This window comes from Ambystoma mexicanum, chromosome 8 (assembly GCF_040938575.1).
Source record: "Ambystoma mexicanum isolate Mex_15411 chromosome 8, UKY_AmexF1_1, whole genome shotgun sequence".
NCBI lineage: Eukaryota > Metazoa > Chordata > Amphibia > Caudata > Ambystomatidae > Ambystoma > Ambystoma mexicanum.
This window is the reverse complement of record NC_090929.1, coordinates 892,274,830-892,291,542: the sequence shown is the minus strand read 5'-3', so window position 1 is coordinate 892,291,542 and position 16,713 is coordinate 892,274,830. Positions and strand designations below refer to the sequence as shown.

Below are 16,713 nucleotides of genomic sequence, written 5' to 3'. Positions count from 1 at the left end.
AACTGAATCGCAACGCCCCGAGCCCTCCGTAGGAGCAAGCATAGGAGCTACCATGCTCCCTAGGAGGGGTGACACACAACAACTACCACCACATCACCTTTATCAATCTCTGCCACAATCCCCTCTGTACTTCACTCCAGCGGCTATCCTCTGCCTGGTTTCTTGGTCCACCTCCTCTAGCACTGATGCCACTCGTAGACCCCTCACTATGTCTCTCAGTCAATCTTGTATGCTCCTTTAGCCTTTCCCCCTCGCTTCCATTGATCCAGTGACTCACCTGACCCTAGGGGTCAATCTCTGTCTGTTCTTTCCCCCTGGGGTCAGTTTTCATGTTATAAGTCTTCATACACCCTTTTTTCCCACCTCCTCTTTTCACTTGCCATTTGAAATTGAATAGGCTCTGGGTGCTGTGACTCGGTCTTCCACAGAAGCGTGGTGATTCTCGTTAAGTCTGCACTGCCTTTCGCTTCCGGAGCATGGAAGCTTTCAGAGATGTTGATGGAACCGGAGGTCTTTCTTTTCCACTTGTTCTGGTCTTGAGCAGTTACTGCGCTTGCTGATATTGGTAGTACTGTAATGAAACCGAAAGAACTGTGGCCAGCATTGGATCAGCAAGGTGTGGCCTGATTTGACAGTGGCACCGTTTTCATTCAACACAGCACAAGCAGGGGTGGAAGAAAATGGGTCCCTCTCAACTCCCTCACCCCACCTGTGGAGCAGGATTGGGTCTGGAGAAAACCCTGGTAGGGATAATGGAACAGGCTGAGAGGTGTCCCAGTTCCCCCCTGAAAGGGTCCAGTCTCAGACCCCGTCCCATCACATACCACTTGGGAAATAGAATTCTGTATCCATAAAATGTGGCATACATGCATATTCTGCAAATACCATCTTCCGAACATATAAGGGAATCTGTGACAGTGGACACTGAAGGTTCTCCACAGAGCAAGTGCAGGCTCGGGTGATAGCCACACTGGCGCCCCTGGGGCTGCATGATCACCTCTCACGATGGGATGCAGGAGAGAAGATGAGAAGGGGGTAAGCACACCTTTCCAGAGCAAAGGCTATGGAGGGCTAAATCCTTCACCATGGTATCATTTAGTAAAATGTTTTAATTTTCTCCTGCCACATACGTGTGTACGAGTGGTATCTTTCAGTTTTCCAGAAAAGTCCTAGGGGCGGATTATCAAAGGTTTGCGGTTTTTATTATTGTTCATGCGCCAGTTGAAGCGGCAGTCTCTAACTATCAAAGCGTTGTGCATTATGTCACTCTGTTTGCACACAATTTTCCTGCCCTATGCGTCTCTCTTCTTGGCGCTGGTCTAGTAATTATGAACACAATTTGTGTTTGCTCTGCGCAAAGCTATTATCATAGGACCCCTTGCAGTGCATTATTCCCCCCCATCCCCCAATGCTGAGGTGGCATAATGGTGCTTCATGGCTTCATGCTATAGTTTTAACGGCCTCAGAAGCCTATCTTTCCGATATTAGCCTACTTATTCAAAAAACATTTGACTTTTTACTTTCAAACACATTTTTTTATCGTTTTCTTGGTCAAAATTCTGTCAAATTTAATAAAATATATATATGGGGAGGGGTAAGGAAATGGAGGTGGTGAGGGTTGTCTCCTCCAGCATTTTCGACAAAAAACCGAGCAAATAGAATTCGATCAAATGTGAAAAGGTTATATATTTTCGACCAAGTAGACCTAAACCATCTTAACAAGTGAGCTTGTATATCCACTGACCCCTTGAGCAATGCAGTGGGAATAGCATCAGGGCACAAGTAAAGGATACTTGCTGGTGGGCGTGTTCTCCAGTAATGAAATAAATACAGTCCTTGTTACTTAATGTATCAAAACCAGGATTCAAACCAAACACTGGTGGCTCTGCTTTGAGGTCCGAGACTTAGCACAGGACCACACGAATCTCTTGACCAGACAGCGTGAAATGGTTTTTATTGACATTCTGCTAAACAGAACATGATGTAAAGGTTGTGTGCCTTTTATACTTAGCCATAAATATTACAGTCCAAATGTTTGGTTCGAATGTCGTAAGGCCTAGTAGGACCATTTATTGTTGTTTTCTCCCCTGTCTCCCTCCTCCCCGGCCCCTTTTTTGTCTAGTGTCACCTTGAAACACTTGTGTATAAGCGCCATACAAATGTTCAATAAATAAATCTGTCGGAAAACCTATTTTTGTAGGTTATTTAAAGCAAATGCTTACTTGTCCTGTGCAGTCTCTTAAATGGGAAAAGCCACATTCTAATCCTGGCTGCTAACAGGTGGCCAGTATACAGCATGGGTAAACACAGGAAACATTGGATTGATATGTGAGAAAGTGACAATGCCCTCAAAAACATGTTTTTAACATGCTGGCATTGAGTATCAGTTGTTAGGAAAAGCTGAAGGGGCAAATGTACTGCAGTGAGCTTTCACCATGCAGCAAGGGTGTCAGCTGCCCTTCTCCTTATCAAAGAGGCAATAAGTTCGGCACTTCTGCAAGCGACACTTAGGGCCTCTTTGATAATTGCACTGAAAAAGTGTCACCTCTGAGTCATTGCGCAGCCCTAAGCAAGTAATAAATGACACATTCAAATTGTGTATATAACTGAAAAGCAGATACAATGTAACCAAAAGTCCAAGGTAATAAATTCTTGAGCCAAAGTGCTATTATAGCAGGTTTTATGAATTGGTGCGGAAAAAGAAATGCCGACACGTGTTTCGACCCAAAACAACGTGTCCTTTTCAAGGCAAAGCGTGTGTTACTCAAACTGAATCGCAACGCCCCGAGCCCTCCGTAGGAGCAAGCATAGGAGCTGATTCTATAGCAGCTGGTTCTGCTCAAAAGTATATAAATACCAAATTGCTGGATCAATCGCTGATGCTGAAATAATGTGGTTCAATCCCAGAACATAAAGGTTAATGCGAACGTTGTAACTGCAGATTCAGGGGATGGATCCCCACTACGGCCATAATCCAAACGCTGTGGAAAGTTTGTGTTGTGAACATCTATTGTTGCTCTGATAATACATTATGTACTGAGTATATCAGATCAATACGAACATGCACTGGTAGTAGCAAGTTTATTCAGTGCAGTGCAGAGCTTTGTCACCTGATACAAACTCCCCTCAAAGCGGTATAAATGCAGAGAAATGAAGCCGGTTATGTTTTTATGGCCTGCTATAGTTGTATGTTCAAGAAGAGCTGCAGTTTCATCTTTGAAAATAAATGTACAAGACCCAGAGACGGTTGTCAAAATACATACGTTATTATACGTGAACAATAATGTCGATGGGGAATTTCCATTGGAGCTCAGATTCTGTAGAGGAATGGCAGTCTTGCTAGGTTTTGTCAAATAATATTTCACCTGCACTGAAACATGTTAGCTGAGTGTGTCTCATGCCAATCGAGCTTTCCCTGTACAGAGAGATTTCTCTATTTAAAATCTGCAGGGACGGCATTGGGTAGAGTGCGACGAATTACAGGCATCATCCCTGCCCTGGTCTACGAAGGTGCTTGAATTTCCTTCCAAAACATAGAAATGGTGTGTTGCCATCGCCTCAATTCAGGATGATCAGGCTCGGAGGCAATTCATATGCCTATTTATTTATTTATTTATTTATTTATTTATTTATTTATTTATGTATTGTTTATTTGTATAGAGCCAATACACAGAGAAGTGTTTCAAAGCGCTCAAGGAGGGATGTGAACCATGGAAAAAAAACAACCGTCATTCAGAGCCCTTGACTTTCTGAATGATACAGGCCTGTACAGAGCATTGTTAGCACAAGGATAAGTGCATGTATACATATAATAGTGGAGATAACTCTTTCATGTCTGACGACAGTCCTTGGTTTTTCAAAGTGCCTTACACAAATAGGGGTAAAAATGGGGGTTGGGGGTAGGGAAAAAACAGACAGGCTACTATACAATAGTAAGTTGAAGCAGATCTTGCAATTATAAAGCGGCGTGGCATGAATAGAGTGGAGGGGGAGGGTGGGTGAGAGGGGACAGGAAGAGGAGTGAAGGAAAGGTAGACTACTGGGCATTTTACGCTCCGAATAGTTTAAGCAGTCTTAAGGTATAAGGAAATGGGCAAGTAGGGTGGAGGGAGAAGAGGAAAGGTGCAGGTTAGGGTAGAGTACAGAAGGGGGACAATAAAGCAACAAAAATAAGGAGGATCGAAGAAGAGTAGATGCTAGGTGCTATGTGCTTATAATGTCATGTACCTGACTGAGATGTGTTAGCGTGCCATGCCTCCAGGGCTCAGGCTCAGAAACAAAGAGGTACTCTCACTGAGAGTTAAAGAGAAAGCAAAAACACGTCTTTGGGGAGGGCTGGGTGAGGAGGGGGTCCCAAACAGAAGGGTACCCACATAGGAAGTGAGATGCAAAGACCGAGACAGACTTGGAATATGAGACAAATAGAGAGACACACAGATAGAGAAGGCCAAAGAGAGCGAGAGTTATAGAAACGGCTTTGCAGCATCGCAGGGGACTGGCGTGAGAGCCATTCTTGGACCCTGCCGGGATTGCGCCCCACTCACATAAAGCCTAGATTGTTGAGTACATGATCTCATTTTACATTTAAGGTCCTGGTCTCCCTCCTCCTGATTATAATCTTCATGAGCCTTGAGCCAGTCAGTAGAAAAAACAGACAGTGAGCAACAACCACACACAATGGAGAAAGGCACATCTCACTTGTTGGTGTCTTTAATGGCCTTGAAGATGTAGAAGTAGCAGTACATGATGACAAAGAGCGGAATGAAGAAGACGAAACAGAAGAGCAGCATGGTGTACGCACGGACCGAAGGCGTGAACGTCATGTAGTCCCAGGTACAGGAAGTCAGCAGCCCTTCAGGAACATAGGCACCTTGGGAGATGGACAGAGAAGAACAGCATCAGCGAATCAGTTTATGTTAGGGTTTATGTTTGTTTGCTTGCTATGGCATAACTATGCAATTCATTGTCACTTGGATTCTTCAGCCTGTTGAACGACAAAGCACAGCAGATGAAAAAAAGAGGCCTGTATGGAACATAGGCCTAGGTATATATGTCTATGCCAGTGGTTAATAGGAAAACACCCTATTTTAGAGTCTTTCCGAAGGCCTGCTGGATACCACATGGCATAGTTCATGAAGGATTAGAAGCCATGTTTTTAGGTGAAGTGGGAGAATGTACATGAATCTGGAGTATGGTACTTTGCATGGTTTGAGGTCTGCGGATCATAGTGAACTGCAGTGATGAAACTAGTCGGAAAGACATTGGAAGATCCCCAACACGACCCAGGATTTGACTTGAAGGCAGTGTGGGTTTCTTAGAAAAGCTATTATTGGTTAGACTTTGAGTTAGTCCTGCTATACACCAGTATGTTGGACTTGTTGCAGACATCATATCTCGAAGGAAGGTAAACCTTCCTACATTGGTACATTGTGTTAATTTCCTCCTAATGTAGGGAGTTGCTAAGGCCCCTAAGCAAAGATGCAAGGATAACAGGAGAGATTAAAGGGAAGACCTTGTTAAGTAGCTTGAGTTGGTAAAATGGAAAATGTACCTGCACACCAATTTGGGACCTAGCATCCCAAAGAACTAAGAAGATTCTGACCATAATATTGATGGCCAAACAACACCAAAACACCAGCCCGGAAGGTGGGATTCACCTAATGTGTTTTGGGATTTTAAGGATGATGTATGTGCTTCTGCTATTCAGCTTATGCATCCAGGTTTTGAGGGTTGATAGCTAGTCATTTGCAGTGGACAGTTGTCCCCACTCATCTTTGACGTGCGGTCTACCCATGTGTTATTGCTGCATGAGTGTAAATGGAATCAGCGTTTCATAATAAGACCATGATTGGACATGTTCCATTTGTTGTTGCAGGTGGTCTCTGTGTAATGTCTACCTGTATTTCTAGCACCAGAGTAGTTCTACGAGACTGCTGTAAGTCTCAAGTTCTTGGGGGTTTAATAACACTATATTGGACTGAGGTGACACAGCATCGTTTCAGGCTGAGCAACAACTACACATTTGGAGAGGAACATTTGAGTTTGACCACTGCCATACCGATGAGGATTAGAGGAAGAGATAAAAAGTGAAATTTGTGTTTGAATAAAAAGTATGCATTGCCACGTAGTAGCTAAATTGCCCTGGGACTTTCTTTGTTACCAATGTCAAATGGAAATACATTAGTTCAACAGAGGGCTCTAGTTTTCCATGTTCCATAATTACTAACCTCATGGATAGGGGAGAGTCACCAGCTTCTTCAACTGTTGAAGCGCTAAAACAAATGACAGTCCCTTTAGGATTGCCTAGTCTCCTAGGATTAGCAACCTCAGGAAACGTGTCCCTTTCGTGTATGCCACCTTTCCAGTATACCTAATGCATAGATCTAGTGATCAATTTAGCTCTGCACAATGTGACCCTCATTAAACAACAAATAAGCTGATACTCGTTTATGTACTTACATGTTATTCTACAGATGTTTATTAGAGCTGGGAAATTATATTAGCTCAGAAATTAATTTGGGTCCATTTTAGTGCCCAGTTCACATTGCTGCTGATTGCATACCACCTGGTAACGTCATCAAAAAAATGTCTGGAGGACATGCGAAATCATATCAATTTATTACAACATTAAATCATTTCTTTAAACAATAAAAGCGATTTTTGATAAAATCAAACGTTTTTGTGCCCCCCCATAGTTCAGCGCCATATAATAGCAGAAGAATTGAGAAATTCACTAATATAAATATAGCTGAAAGAAAATCGCCTAGCACTACTCATACCCAAACAGTACACATGGGCACTTACAGTCAGCTGGCTAGATCATAGACATTACACATTGCTCAGTATCAGCAGAGAATCTTGGCAGATACATTTGAGGATATAGATATGTTAATCATTAGCAGCAGAATATGTTAGAAGCGTACCACTGCTACTAGCACTAATGATTTTTTTGGGTATAAAATTCAAAAACATAGTCAAACAACAAAATAAATCATCATCTATATAAAAACAAAAACATTGATTTAAAATACCCCGAGTCGCAAAATAGATGTACAATACAGAACGATTGCACATTGCCAACATTTCACTAAGACATCAGTCTAATAAATAAAATGTATGGACCACTTTATTTCGTCTTCATATATAAATTTACCACAAGTTCATAATTCTACAAAGCATTAGGGCCTTTGGGAAACTTTCTTCTTCTCTTTCAAGGAGGGTTGACCTCAGATAGACTTTTACCCAGGCCAGTATCATTGCAGGGTTAGTAAACCATTCATCATTGTTTAGGGATATAACTTCCATACTGAGTGCTGTAACCCAGGCTTCAGCATGCCAACAAGGTTCCCTCAGAATATCCTTAAACAGGAAAGAATTATCCCAATGCCATCATTATATCTAATAGAGCAGGGATCTGCAACCTTTAGCTCTCCAGATGTGTTGGAGCACAACTTCCATCAGCCCTAGCCAACCTAGTCAATGTTGAGGGATCATGGGATTTGTATTCCAAATTATCTGGAGAGGCGTAGATTTCAGACCCCTGTAATAGAGCAATGGTTAATACCTAGCAATTCTCTCAGGAAATGTACAGCGACTTCTCTACAAAATATCAATGAGGCTTATGCATTACTACCGCTGAGGATTTTCCTGAAGTAATTGTGTGCAATACCATCCAAGGATGAACCTGTATGATACCCCCATAGTTCGGCACCACACAATGCTTGAGAAACAGCCTTTGCTTAATACCCCTACAGCATATTTCATTGAGCATCCACGCATTCAAAAGTGTGAACTTACCAAGGAACCTTTTGTTTGTTTCATATTTGCTTAGTAAAGCACCAAAACAATAGTACACCCGAATAATTGCGGGTAGCGACTATTTCTATGTGCTCGATATTCGCCACATATTTAAATTATTTTCTCTTTTTTTATATACCCATGATCACAACCTTAGAGTTTTGGGTCTTGGTTATCAAGATGTGCTCTCTTGAGATTTGCTCCAATATGTGCAGTAGAATGTAATTTTAATAATTTGAAAACTTTTGTGGAAGATCATTTTAAACCAAAAACCTCGCACCATTGCCCCACATGTACTTGTCCCTCCTCACCATATCCCAGTCAATTATCCCCAAACCCTCTCCATAACCCAAAACGTTTTGATGAGACTTCCATCCCTTCTTCACCTAATAACAATCATGTTGAAACCCCTAATTCTCCTGTTTTTGTTTCTGTTTCTGCCTCACCTTCTCTGTCATAAATTATTAATATATGTTAAATAAAGTTTAATTTTTATATTGTGTTGTAAATAGTTTCGTTTTTTTTTTAAAAAACAATGTAGGTGTCCGCGGACAGTGCAGGTGTTCTGAAATGTTCGTAAATAAATGAAAATGGAAGTGTCCTGAAGAACACTATACCTGTTCGTACTGTTCGCTAGCAAGTTCAAACTGTTCTAAGAACACACGCGGTGTCCTGAAATGTTTGTAAAAAAAAATAATTAAAGTGTCCTAAAGAACAGTATATCTGTCCGTAGTGTTCGCTATCAAGTTTAAACTGTTCTAAGAACACAATTGGTGTCCTGAAATGTTCGTACGTAAACGAAAATGGAGGTATCCTGAAGAACACTATACCTGTTCGTAGTGTTCGCTAGCAAGATGAAACTATTCTAAGAACACACGTGGTGTCCTGAAATGTTCGTAAAAAAAAAATTCAAAGTGTCCTAAAGAACACTATATCTGTCCGTAGTGTTCGCTATCAAGTTTAAACTGTTCTAAGAACACAATTGGTGTCCTGAAATGTTCGTACGTAAACAAAAATGGAGGTGTCCTGAAGAACACTATACCTGTTCGTAGTGTTAGCTAGCAAGTTCAAACTGTTCTAAGAACACACGCGGTGTCCTGAATTGTTCGTAATTAAACGAAAATGGAGGTATCTTAAAGAACACTATACCTGTCCGTACTGCTCACTAGCAAATGAAACTGTTCTAAGAACACAATTGGTGTCCTGAAATGTCCGTACATAAACGAAATTGGATGTGTCCTGAAGAACACTATATCTGTCCTTACTGTTCGCTAGCAAGTTTAAACTGTTCTAAGAACACACTCAGTGTCCTGAAATGTTAGTTTCACGTGTGGCACATTTTTAATTACTTCAGGACCCGAACAGTGTCCGTAGAACATCAACGTGCATGCGCTAACCAATCTCCGTGCATTTGGTGTCCTGCGGACATGCGCTTCCTTCGCGGACTTGTTCGCGAACAGATCATATGACTGCGTCCACGCTGATCGCGTGTTCTGAATGCGGACACTGTTCGTGTCCCCGAACAATTTAAAAGTACATTTTCAATTAATCCATAATATTTTTCAATAAAATCTCACCATGGCACAAGTCCCACATAGTAACCCTGAGTTTCTACATACCTTTTGAAATTTTTCAAACTTTTTTTGTGTTCGATCTGTCCGTGGACAGCGCGCATGTCAGCGGACCGCGCACAAGCACCCATACAAAAGACCACGCCCTACAGCTTATTCTCATTGTGTTTCTGGCTATTCTTCAGAACAGAGCGATTTTTGCTGCTACTTGCAGATTACCCCATCATCGAGATGGCATTCATAGCTGAACTACTGCCACCTGGTGCTGCACCTGCTTCAGCACCACCCCCACCCCCTCGACCACCACCACCTCCCCAAGGGCCTGAAGAGGGGGAACAGGAGTGAGGATGTAGAAGACGAAGAAGAGGATGATGAGAATGAGGTAGAGGAAATCCCTACTACCCGCACTAGGCGTGAGTCTTGGGTGTGGCGGTTATTTACCATTCATGGGAGTGGTCCTAATGCTCGTGCGAACCGTGTTACCTGCAATGAGTGCAAAATGATACTCAGTCGCGGGAAGCACGGTAAGTACAGCTTTGGGACCACTACTATGAAGTGACACCTGAGGTCATTTCACTCTGGGGCTATTCGAAGGGTTGTACCTTGCGAAGAACATAGCAGGTTGATTTCCTCTACTTCATCCTCTGTTTCTGATCCTGTCACCACAAGGACCACCTCTGTGGGACAGCATCTTCCTCAAGCTGCCTCACAGGCCATATAGAATGCTGATGACCCTTACCTTTCGAGGGTCACAGTTGTATGTATGTACTGTGACACAGTACTCTGCAGGGGGGAGCGACTTCGTAGTGCTTTTGAGACTATCGTCTCAGAGCACGAGAAGATCTGCTCACTACCCAAATAAAACCCACTCTACATCTTCCTCTCTCAGCTCACCCTTTCTTATCCCTGTGGTTGGTGCCCCCCCTTTACCTTCCTTTCCCCTCCTCTCCTAGTGTGTCGTGTATAAAAAAACCAAAAAAAATACAAAATATGAAAAATCAAAAAAAAAATAAGGCTATTTTCAGAGCCGCCTTTCACAGTTAAAAAATAGAAGTGAAAATAAATGAAGCAGGGCCCTTTGTATTTTTTAGAAGTCCGCGGACAGTTCGCTAACATTTAAAAAATTGGGTTGCTTCCCTATCACAAACATTGCAATTTTCTCTGGGAGGAAGTGGTGGCTCTGAAAAGAGCCTTTGGGAGGTGTTTGTAAGTCAAAAATTATAAATGCTTAACACCTACTTCAAAATGGATGTTGTAATTCCAAAAAAGGTCGCAATGCATTTTGTACATTTCTCAGAAAAATCTGATTGCCACCATAAGTAAGATGGACTCCATCTCTGCGAAAAATGTTTGTACTACGAAACAGAATATTTTCATTGTGAAAAGAAGACATGCCAAAATCTTTTAGAAAGGCACAAACCGCTTTATTAACATTGCGCCTTGCTTTTTCCATTTGTGGACCAAATGAAGAAGAACAAAGCCACATTTGTCTCTGCGCAATCCGTGAAAATATCACTTGAGAATTAGGAAACATGTCCATAACCTTCCCAAGTCCTCCTTTCATAGCAAATTGCAAAAAAATTCCAGTCACATGTCCTAAACTGTTCCCTCCACACTGAATTACAATTATGTCTGGATGTTGCTCTGTCTCCAAAGTAGCACAGAGAGGTAGCAAGTCCAACCACTTCATTCCACGTACTCCATGCCAGTGTACTTCCACATGTGGGAATCCAAGATCTACAACTACTCCACAGCTTTCTGCATGCACCTTCAACCAATATATCCATGAATCTCCCAAAACCCATACAATCTTTTTCCTAAAACACACAGGCATAGCTATCTGTTGTTCTCTCAGCAAAAACAGTATGTGAGAAACTCTCTTCTGGCACAACACACCCACTAAACTTTCCTGACCATTCCCTTTCAGTACTCATTCTCATTTGCATGACTTCTGAAACCAAAAATCCCAGGATGTAACTCCTGATGTCCGCGAACTACCGCCATGCCCGCGGACATATCATAACATGAACAGCCCTTCTACCATTTCCACTTCACTCTCTCTGCCATTCCCTCATTGGATGTAGCTAAGAAGTCACATGACCATGCACCAATTACATTCAAGACATCTACATCTAACTGCATCATCATAGATCAGCACTGCAAATGTACTGTGAATCTCTCTGAGTACAAGTGTCATATCATTGGCAAGCACCATCTACCAGAAATACTGTACAAGTCTCCAAGATTTCTACTTGCAGCTCCATGCATATCCATATGCATGAACACAAACTTCAGGTATGCACATTTTCTGTACAGTAGATGAACACATTTTCAAACGGACTTTTAGCTTGTGTAATCTGTAAAATTAATTTACTGTATTTTTTCAATTTCCTAAAATCAACTATCACTTATAAACCTTTATACTATTTACTTTCTTTATACACACACACTCAAATCATGTTAAACTAACATTTTTTTAAATGAAATATATAGATTACATATATTCAAACAAAATTGCATGCAAGCACAATCTATGTTTAAATCTTTAAAAAAAATACTTATACAATTTCATATTTATTCGTTTTTATTTATTTATTTACTTAATTACTTTAATTTAGACATGACATGGAGGCGCTATTACCTAGAACAGCTTAGTTACAGAAATAGTGGTATTCACTGGTATACTATTAATTTCACAAGACATAGTAAAGATATTTTTTGTGCTACAGTTAGTCATTCAATACAATTTGTTCATTAAGAACATATCATATGTACTGAACTGGTGCAATGTATCTTATGTGAATAAATTAGTTTAATGGTTTTGAAGAAGGCGCTGAGGATTTCAATTAAAAAAATCAATATCTAAATTAAAAACAGCACTACATACAAACAAAGTTACTAATTTGAATCTTTTACAATTGCAGTGAAGACCAGTCTCCTGAAAAGAAGCAGCCGAATTTGAAGAACAAAGAAGAACTAAGAAGTTACCTGTTAATTTAAGAAACAAAGTAAGTAGAATATCACCATAATATTTGTATTATTACTCAAACATACTGTAAAGTTAATACAAGCTATTTCTGTGCCTAAAAATAGAGATTGTGTACCATTTTCTCCAAAAATCTCCATGTCTTAAACAGCGATTTACAGCCAGAATGGCCCACAAGTTCCTATTTTTGGACACACAAATTACCCAACTGAACCGCTACAATTTTCATATTATAGAACAAACAACTGTTTTAATTGTATACATTAGATTTACTATTTGTACTTTTCCACACCACTAGCTCACTTTTTTTTGTCATCTGAACCCCAGTTTAGTAACACATAAATTCAAGAACACCTATCCCTACTAGTTGTAGTTCCCAATGCACAATCACACACCATTACATACATCTTTATCATCTTACTCAAACACTCATGCACACAGCACACATACATTGCAGAACACCCCAACCCATACCTTCTTTATTTTTTTCAACAGACCCTACAGAATGCCTACCAAAAGTCAAGTCCATAGAAAGCAACGCAGAAGTAGAGCAAATGAAAATAAAAGTGTCCAACATAAACATCCATCTCTAGCAGAATTTGTAAAAAAAAGTTGAAACAAAACAGCTAATACAGTCATTTAGTGAAACACAAGAAGTTTCAAGTACAAAAACGTTGCCTCCTCTATCAAAATGTAAAACAAACCAAAAAACAATTAACAGAAAATCAGCTATCACTACAGATAAAACTACTTCTTTAAATTTTAATATAGTGCAAAGTAAGCATACCAAGAAAAGTATTTTAGCCAAAATGTACTGTCACAAAGTCCTTCAAAATCTTATAAAAACAGGAGAGAAATCAGGTTCAATGCTTAAAACCTATCGTAGGAAATTAATCTTAGAAGCGTTGATGGACAGTGCAATTCTTCTCAAAAGAAAGTTACTTATTTTACTGTTAAACACAATGAAACGACTAACAAAACTAATAACTAAATTACTAAAAAGACTTCTCAATAAGCGAAATTTCAACAGAAAGAACTTCTTAAGTATCTGCGGAGGTGAATGGAATCACACTACGAGCACAGAACCATATTTTAATAAAGAAGCGTACAAACAAAAGCAAACAAATACAATTGCCATACATAGCAGTGGTCGAGATTATGAAAAAGTGAATAGAGTACAAATGGCCATGCACGTCAATGTGTAACATTCCCAAACAATGTTTCAAATCTTTACGCCAATTCCTCAATAAATATGTAAAAAGCAAAGACAAAATCAAAATTAAATTACTGCAAAATATGGATACCTGTCCAGTACACAGGACTACAAGGGCATTCATTGGCCTGCATTAGTGGACCTACTTGTAAAACCACTTTCCATGATATCAAAAGGATATCAACACATCATTCAACTATAAGAAATCTAGTCTATAAACTGTACTATGCTAAAAGTCCTGCTTTAGCACTAGCAAATTTAAATAACATCCTTCTACATGGTACAGCAAAAGACCTACTTGAAGAAATTGACTATATCCAGAAAAAATAATTTCGAAGTGAAAGCCATTTACAGAATGAAATAGCTTTAAACCAATTAAGCAACAATTCTACACATGGCAACCTTTTGCTAAACACATACAAAAAAGAAATACTAACATTTAAAAGTACATCAGCTGAAGTACCAAACCATGTATGTGTATGTTGCCGTAGAATTTTTTATAAATGTAACACAAAAACTGTAGACCTTTCATACAAAATAGAAGACAATGAAGATTCTAAATGGTTTGAATGAGCTCTCTACATTGTAGCAGAAAACAAATACGAAATAACTGAGCCCTTAATACTTTGCAGTTACTGCACTACAAAACTTGACAACAACCAAACTCCTTCACGTGCTATCACAAATAATTTGGAATTATACCCAGTACCAACACCCCTACAACAACTTAATTTATATGAGAGCATCATAATTCAAACAGTACACCCATTTCAAGCAATAATACGCCTTCAACCAAAAACAGCAAAATTACCTCCCTCTGAATTGGTAAAAGGCATTCGTGGAAAAGTAGTTTATTTACCATTAGATCTAAAAGAAAATGTGCATACTCTAGGAGTGCAACGTCCAATGCAGCAATCTTTAATTATCGTAGTAAATGGAGTACCTACAAAAGACAAAATAATATGGCAACAGCTGGTAGATTTACATAAAGTTAGACAAGCCTTCCAATATCTTAAAGAGAATAATGAATATTACAAAGAAATTAATATTGAAGAAAACTTGAAAGATACAACTGAAATAATTCAAGAAACACAAGAAGCTGGTCAATTTGAGCTACTAGATCCTGCTACAATATCAAATACTTTAGACCATTATACAATTCATCCTTTGCACTCTAATGACACCATAGAAGATGTACTGGAAACGTACCAAATGCGTCAAACAAAAGGATCGCCAATCAGCATATGGGAAAAAAGTATAGAAGCACGTGCTTTTCTTCTACTTTTTCCTACTGGCAAAGGAGGAAGGTATGATGATATGCCTATTCAAATATCAGCTTCAGAATACCGCTCATTACGGATGTATTCTGAAGATCCCAGATTTAGACAAAATATGGAATACATATTCCACCTACTCTTTGAAAGTGAACTAGCAACTTTATGTTACGGAGTTGCACACATATTAAAATCAGGATCACACTTTCAAAATATGACAGCTACACAATTATTAGAAAAAGTGCATCAAAAGGATGAGGTTTTACAATCAAATATTACAAATCTATTAGCAAATATGCGTGGTACTAAAGAGTACTGGTTTCGACATCATGGAGATGTACATTGTATGATCAGACACCTTGGCCCACCCACTTGGCTTGTTACATTAAGTTGTGCAGAATATGCATTGGAAGATTTACATGATTTCCTACGCATGTCAAATAAAAAAAAAACAAACATAGGTATACTAACACCTGGAGAACTTTGTTCTTTGGATCCTGTTATTGTTTCAAGGTATTTTCACCATCGCTTCATTGCTATGCTACATTTTATTTGTAATAAAACTGTTCCTCCCCTTTGAGAAGTGCAACACTTCTTTAAGAGAAAAGAATACCAAGCCATGTAATAGAAAGAAAAAAAGGGGGCTAGGATACATTATGACCATGTTTCCTTCAGTATGGGAAAGGTTTGTGTGCTCTGATGCCTGAAGTAATTCATAATGACCCATAACATCCATTAAAGGTTTGCTATTCAGCAGTGCCAACAGTGAATGCCATTGACGGACTGTAAACATAGTCACAAACTGGGTCCTTGCTTGATTGCACTCTTTAACAACTTCCGGTAAGCCATCTTTGTTTCTGGCAGCCTATTGTAGGGCTCACCAAAACCATTCTTTATTTGTTCTCGACTGTCTTTTTATTATGAACTGCTTTTGTCAGTCTACTAGTGGGCTGGTCTTTCCTTTTTTCTTTTACTGATTTCAACAATATAGCATTAAACACCAAGGTCTGGGCTGGACCTTGCTGGTTTAGGCTATTAGAGCCTGGGCCGATATCCGGGGTGTTAATATTTCCTCTTTTATTTCTTTATGTGGGAACTAGTGTACAGGCCTGTATACACGGGCCAAAGTGCAGGTTTTCATTGACAAAGTAGGACTACTATATATCCTAAGCTGACAGCCCCCTTTAGCTGTGAAAACAGGCAAAGTTACTGCATCGGACAAAAATAGAGGGACCCACATACATCTGGCTTTTTATTATATTGTTAGATTAGATTGGCTTCACACATCATATTTGTGCTAAATCCCTTAAAAAAAACTGAAAACAAAAATCTTTGCTGGAGGGGGCGGGGGAGAGAGCCTCCCTTTTATGTTTCCATGGTGGATGGGGTGGTTAGAGGAAGGACCCGAAGCAGGAGGTAGCAGCAATAGGTAACAAGTGGCAATAGATGGTGGGAGGAGGAGAGGAATGTGCAGTGCTGGTGGATCGGCCATGCACCCAATAGTCTAGGCCTTGCACACACCCACTGCAACGTAATGCCACCATGCATATCAGCATGTCACCAAGTACGACAATCCACATACACAACACTGCCACCAGCACTCCTACCCAACCTGTGCACCGCCATGGAGCTATGCAGGAAAAAAATGCAACAATTACCATAATGTACACATAAAACACTGTCTCCTGCACCGCTGTGCACTTTCATTCACATACTACGACCGTACCCACTTCCATTCACAAAGTATTGTGTCACTGCCAACCTACCCACATACTGTTCGCAACATTGACCCTACTCCAACCAATCTGCACACACCACACTTTGCACGAACCCCCCTCTACCGGATGCAGAGTCAGACATGCATTGCTGCAG

At 40.1% G+C, this 16,713-nt stretch overlaps 1 protein-coding gene across 3 annotated transcripts in view; it reads right to left on the bottom strand.

Moving 5' to 3' along the window:
- Positions 1–16,713, bottom strand: part of OPN4 (opsin 4) — an 803,364-nt gene that overhangs the window by 363,178 nt on the left and 423,473 nt on the right. For all 3 annotated transcript variants that reach the window (XM_069610768.1, XM_069610769.1, XM_069610767.1), the window contains exon 5: positions 4,699–4,870. In XM_069610768.1, the coding sequence (XP_069466869.1) occupies positions 4,699–4,870 (172 nt within the window). The remainder of the gene's footprint in view (positions 1–4,698; positions 4,871–16,713) is intronic.